This window comes from Malurus melanocephalus, unplaced genomic scaffold (genome assembly GCF_030028575.1).
Source record: "Malurus melanocephalus ecotype Western Australia unplaced genomic scaffold, MMel_1.1 scaffold_355, whole genome shotgun sequence".
Lineage (NCBI taxonomy): Eukaryota > Metazoa > Chordata > Aves > Passeriformes > Maluridae > Malurus > Malurus melanocephalus.
Window position 1 is genome coordinate 600,886 of NW_026623587.1, and position 6,457 is coordinate 607,342.

Sequence of the window (6,457 nt, forward strand, 5' to 3'; positions counted from 1 at the left end):
TGCTCAAAAGGCACTGGGATGTGGCAGTGGGGCTGTGGTTTGGGGTGATTGTGGTGATGGGTTGGACTCACTGATGCTGAGGGTCTCTTCCCAACCTTGATGATCCTGTGACTTTCCAGTGCCTCCTGTCCTCCAGGACAGCCCTGGAAGCAGCAGCTTGGCARGGGAGGTGTGGCAGTGTCACCCCGTGTCCCTCTGGGCTCTGCAGCTCCTGGGGCTGGGCTCATGGGCAGCTCTCCCCTACCTTGGGATTTGTTGCTGCTCAGGAGCTGCTGCTGCTGTGGGCTGGGCTGGATCTGTTCTGTTTGTGCTTGGCTGGTAGGCGATGGAGCTGCTCCTTCTGGGAACGGCACAGCTGGTGCTGGCTTTTGTTGGAGAGGCTGGGAATTGGTGGGATGCAGAAACCAGAGGATCTGCTCTGTTCCTTTTGCCTTGTGTGGTTTTTGGATATTTACTTTCTGTTACAGTGATGCTTTAGGGAGGTACCGGTTGCATCAAGCCAGGTGGGGTTTTTTAGCCACTCTTTAAGCCAGAGAAGGTCTGGCAGGTCTCAGCCAGACAGGTCTCCTGTCTCCCACATCTTGGGGCTGTTGGGGTGGCCATGACACACATACACAGAGAGTACCTTCTAAAAAGGGCAAAAAGCCATTTATTCCAAGAATCAGTTKCATTTATACACTTTTGTATGTTCTCATTYGTGTTACACATTCATTGGCCACCAAACTGCCACAGCAGATCCATTGGCYATCATTTAACTMCAGCACACCACCATTGGTTACCYAKAGCAYAAGTGTTCAAKCATTCAGAAAAACACCAGCTGCAGCCTTGGTGCTGTTTTTCTCCTTCTATTCTTTAAATTTCCTACTTCTGTTGAATCCACATTCTCACGAGTAGAAATACCAGCTCTATCACTTAYTTTCCAGGGTTATGGAACACCTTGTTTTTCACCTCCAGTTTAGCTGAGTCATTCCCAGAATCCTTTTCTRGTTTGGCCRAAGTAACAGKAGAGAGCAGGAGTTTTACAGGATTAACAAGGCCCTTGTTTTATAAGGTTTTACTGATCCACAACARCATCCCATGGAAAACACCAYGGAGCCTGTGCTTGGGACTGCTTGTTGCTCTTGATTTTTGCATGGAGTGCCCTCTGATCCTAGAATTAAGGCWGGAAAAGACCTCCAGGATCATCAGTTCCAACCTCCCTCAATTCCATATTTGAGTAGTGATGGGTGGCTCTGTAAGGGCGTGGGAGGCAGTTCCTTGCCATCAGTGTGCTGAACATCCTCTGGCATGAAAATCACTGCCTTGACCACAGGAGTTCTGAAATGAAGGGGTTCTGCTCTTTCCTGGATAGGGACATGCACCCCTTGCACATCCTTCCCCAGCTTTGTCCCTGGAGAAGCAGGGACCCAGTTTGAATCTGTAAACAGCCTTGGAAAGGAAATGACTTACAGGAATAGTCTTTAAAGGAGCATTAAACCAACCATTTTTAATTAGGTTGTGGTATTTTATTTCAGGAGATTACAAACCTGCAGTGGCTGTCCCTGAGCACAGAGTTTCTCTGGGCAGAATTATTCATCTGCTCTCAGCTGCTGCTGCCTGCTGGGCCTTTTCACAGGAATTTCTCTCCCTCTCTGGCCATCTTCCTGTGCTTTAGGCCTCCAAGGAGTGGGTGATTTCCAGCAGTGGAGCAGTGAGGGTGAACAGGAGGCTCTGGTGGAGCAGCTTGGCCACATCATTCCCATTTAGGAACTGCAGCCAAACAATCCCTGGTCACAGAGTGCAGGGATCCTCTCCAGGTTCATGTTTCCTGGCTCTCCTCCTCCCCAGCCTGGGAGTTAAATGCTSCCTTGAGCCTCAGAGGGATTGGAGGCAGTTGTTTAACCCTTGGAATAGCCTGAGGGCTGCAGGAATGCTGAGAGAGCAGCTGCAGATCACTATTGATGGTGCAGAGTATTTATTCACATGGTGAATCCTTTGCTTGCACTTAATGGGTGTTTCACTGTGGGCTTTGAATGCTTCCACAGCAAAATCACAGAATCCCACACTGGAGTGGGTTGGGAGGGACCTTAAATCCCATCCCATCCCGTAGATCCCATCCCGTGGATCCCATCCCGTGGATCCCATCCCGTGGATCCCATCCCGTGGATCCCACCCACCCCTGCCATGGGCAGGGACACCTTCCCTGTCCCAGTCTGTTCCAAACCCCATCCACGGACCCTTGACAAGCTGCTGTGCTGTTGCTTCTTTTCCCACATCCTCCCCAGTCCCTCCACTCTGACTCTCTGGCTCCAAGCAGGTCAGGGCAGGAAATGTTGAMCCTTGACAGTCCAAAACTATTGAAAATGGAGATAAACAGATGTGGGCCCAGCAGGGCTGTGGGGGCTCCTGCACAGTGGGGTTTGCACCAAACCCAGACCCCTGTGGCTGGGAAAGGTGGGGCTGTGTTTGGTCCTTCTCAGGCAGGTTCTGCTTCGTTCTGCCTGGAGGAGCTGCCTGYCCTGTCACCTGTCCTGCCCCTGCTTTTACAGCTCAGCTCGAATTTGTTCTGATTCAGGAGGGATTGAGAAAGAGACCCAGAACCTTGCAGGAACCATGCCAGTTTAGGTTGGACTTAAGATTTCAACCAAAATGTTTAATGATATTTACCATAAAATTGCTCCAAATACCCTGGAAAATCCAGGAGGAGCAGACAGAAATGTTTTGTTTTGAGGTGTGAACAGCACGAGCCCTGCAGTGGTGATGGGACAGCCCGAGTCTGACCAGGAACTGGAGAATTGGATTCATGTGTTGATCTTGGCCAACAAAGAGATTTGCAAACAGAAACTTAGCCCTCTGGAAAAATCTAAATTAGTTTTTGATATTAAAGTGGTTTTAATATTATTAAAGTCATTTTTAATATTAAGTGTTGTCCTGAGAGGAGGGAGTTTAGAGGCAGATTTTAGTGCCCTGAGCTGACTGAGCTCTGTTTGGTGGCTTGGGGCTGACCAGCACTGTGGCTGTGGTTGCAATCTGCAGCTGGGCTATCCTCCTTTGTTTCTCTCTTCCCAAAAGAGACATTTCATGGTCCCAGGAGCCTCATTGCTGCCTTCCTTTGCCCACAGGTACGTTGGGGAGCTGATCTCTGACTCAGAGGCCGATGTCCGCGAGGAGGACTCCTAYCTCTTCGACCTGGATAACAAGGTACTGTGTCTGCAGGTGTCCAGAGAGACAAACCGGGTTCTCGCCTTCCCAAAAGAGCCCAGAGAATGTTTGCCTCCATCCTGATGCAGATTTTGGTGGAAATRGGGTTGAGGTGAGACTCAGGGCTGGTTAAAAGGGCAGCGGAGCCAGCACGTGCTGCCGACACCACTTCTGAACCACAGCCCTTGGAGCATCCTGAGGTTGCTTGTCCAGGGTTTGGTATTCTCAGCCTGGCATCTCTCATTGGCATCTCAGTTCTTCAGAAAGTGATGATGAGCTGAAAGATTAAAAAAAAAAATGAAAACCCCCCCAAAAAACCTGTTCACTCCTAAAGGATCCATCAGCCCCCCTGGCAGGGGCTTGGGGCTCCTTCTGCTCCCTGTTCTCCTGCACTRCTCTGTGAGCGTTCTCAGGGCAGGAATTCTGCTTTGTAAAGTACAATCTGGAAGTTTTAAGCGAGGCCAGGACTTCAGACTTCCCTGGGAAAGCAGAAGAGGTGAGCTGGGGACTCAGAGGAGYGGGGTGGCTTCCAAGGAAGGCTGTAAAACACTTTTGGTCTTGTTTCTGTCAGCAGCTTGTGACAGAGAAGCTTAGCTTTATTTTTTGTCTTTTTTAAAGCAACACATACTGAAGAGCTGAAAAAAGATAAATAATGGGTTTGATGTGAAAACAGGGGGTCAGACTRTCGTTAAGGAGTTGAAAGGGACTTTAACCTGGTTTGTGCATTTATGAGCAAGAGCCCAGCTGGGCCCTACCCTGCCCATGGGTTAGTCCTGGCTGGCAGCCCGGGGGGAGAATCTCTATGTTGGCTCCTGGGAAGCCTTCAGCGAGGCAAGGAGTGGAAAAACCATGCACCAAATCACTGAGGGATGGTTAAAGCTGCCCATCAGGCTGGGCAGAGAAGGGCAGGGCAGAGCCAGCAGGTCCTGTGCCCTCCAGACAGGTTGGGGATTGCCAGGGGTGTGAATCCCCACCCTGGAGAGGCCCTGGTGTGTCTGGAAGGAATGGCCTGAATGGATTTGTGCTGCTGTGAGAGCAGCTGGGCTGGCATTTCTGTGTCTGGGCTGGCATTTCTGTGTCTGGGCTGGCATTTCTGTGTCTGGGCTGGCACTTCTGGTGTCCCTGTCCCTTGAGCTGTCACAGCCTCATGTGAGGTGAATCACGGGGTGCTCCAGGTCCTGCTGTGGCTTTGGGAGTGGGTGCTGCCATCCTGCCCCACATTTCCAGGGATGAAATGAGGGAGTGAAATCATTGATTTATGAGCTCAGAGCTGGTGATTTCTGTGTGCTCATTGGGGTGATGCCTCCCCCAGATTCTGGGATGTTTTGCTGGCTCTGCACCCCTGGGTGTGACCTGGCACAGCTCATCCATTAACGATCTGAGGTGCCCGTCCAAGAGGGACTTGGAGCACCACTAATGGATCCTTTTGCTTTTGGCCTCTTTGCAACTGAAATTAGCTCCTGTAATTAAAGCYTCGGCTTTGCACAGTCATTCTCTGCTGGAATAAAAAAGCCCTGAGGGGGGTTCTTTTATTTTCAAGGAAAACAAAGTATTACTGCTCTCTGGGCTCTCTGCAAAGGGAATTTCTGTGTTCTCACTTTCGCTTTTATCTGCCAAACCCTGCGTTTTCTCCAAGCTCTGCCTYTGTGTTTGCAAGCTGTCATGTTCCATTAGGGGACAGAGCAGATKCCTGCTCCCCTGGCCAGGGGCTGCTCCCCATAAGGTGTCAACACTGAACATCCATCCCAAACTGGTGCTTGGACTGGGAGAACTGGTGTGCCAGAGCGTCATGGGCGTTTTTGCAGCTCTTGGGACCTGTGGGGTGGAGTGCTGTGCAGAAAACTCTGTTTGCAGGGTACTGTTGAGTATAAATTGAGTATAAACACACCRAAGTGTGTGTGCTCAGTCCTTTCAAACCCTGCCCTGGCTGTTCCTGGAGCTCTCTGGAGCATTGATGTCAAGGCCAATGGCCCGATTGTTTCTTTGAGCCATTGAATCCCAATCCCAGCGTGCCCTAACATGAGCTGCCCTTTTCCCCCCAGGATGGAGAGGTTTACTGCATCGATGCCCGTTTCTATGGCAACATCAGCCGCTTCATCAACCACCTGTGCGAGCCCAACCTCATCCCGGTGCGGGTGTTCATGTCCCACCAGGACCTGCGCTTCCCCAGGATCGCCTTCTTCAGCACCCGGCACATAGAGGCTGGAGAGGAGATCGGGTACGTGCCACCCCGAGGGCTCTCAGCTCCCCACATGGGCACCTCCATCCGTCCCTCTGTCCYCAGGGTCCCTTGGGGGTCCCCTGAGGTTTGTGAAGCCCCAGGCTCAGCCTGACCTGGCCATGTCTGGGAGCCCTGAACCCCCCTGCCCTGGGCTGAGCCCAGTGTGGGCAGCAGGAAAGGAGGGATTCCACCTTTCTGCTCAGGTGAGACCCCACCTGCAGAGCTGCCCCAGCACAGGAGGGACCTGGAGCTGCTGGAGAGAGCCCAGGGGAGGCACCAGAGATGCTCCAAGGGCTGGAGGCCCTCTCCTCTGGAGCTGGGGAATCTCACCTGGAGAGGAGAAGGATACAGGGAGAGCTCAGAGGGACCTCCTTCCAAGGCCTTAAGGGGCTCCAGGAGAGCTGGAGAGGAACTGGGGATAAGGGATGGAGGGACAGGACACAGGGAATGGCTTCCCACTGCYGGAGGGCAGGGATGGATGGGATATTGKGAAGGAATTGTTCCCTGGGAGGGTGGGSAGGCCCTGGCACAGGGTGCCCAGAGAAGCTGTGGCTGCCCCTGGATCCCTGGCAGTGCCCAAGGCCARGCTGGACGCTGCTCCAGTGGAAGGTGCCCCAGCCCATGGAATGGGATGATCTTTCAGGTCCCTCCATCCCAAACCATCCCGGGATTCTCCATGGCAGCCCCGAGCCCTTCCCACACCCACTCGGTCCCCGCTGCCACCCCGTGACCCCTCCCGTGTGTTCTCTTGCAGCTTTGACTACGGGGACAGGTTCTGGGACATCAAAGGCAAATTCTTCAGCTGTCAGTGTGGTTCACCCAAGTGCAAACACTCGAGCTCGGCGCTGGCCCAGCGGCAGGCGGGCACCTCAGCCCAGGACACGCAGGAGAACGGGCTCCCCGACACCAGCTCCGCCACCGCCGCCGGCCCCTTTTGAGGCTCCGCTCCCCGGACTGGCTCCTCCCCACCCCATAGATTCACATCCTGTTGGAATTTCCATTTCAAGAGAAAGAAAAGAAAAGAAAAAAAAACGACACAAAACCACAGAAAAAATT

The 6,457-nt window shown here is 52.6% G+C and overlaps 1 protein-coding gene across 14 annotated transcripts in view; it reads left to right on the forward strand.

The window, feature by feature from the left end:
* LOC130580701 (histone-lysine N-methyltransferase EHMT1-like) overlaps nt 1-6,444 on the forward strand; it is a 121,943-nt gene extending 115,499 nt beyond the window's left edge. For all 14 annotated transcript variants that reach the window (XM_057378359.1, XM_057378360.1, XM_057378364.1 and 11 more), the window contains 3 exons: nt 3,102-3,180; nt 5,223-5,398; nt 6,156-6,444. In XM_057378359.1, coding sequence (XP_057234342.1) covers nt 3,102-3,180; nt 5,223-5,398; nt 6,156-6,339 — 439 coding nt within the window. In that variant the 3' untranslated portion in view covers nt 6,340-6,444. The remainder of the gene's footprint in view (nt 1-3,101; nt 3,181-5,222; nt 5,399-6,155) is intronic.
* Nucleotides 6,445-6,457: the final 13 nt, after the last annotated feature.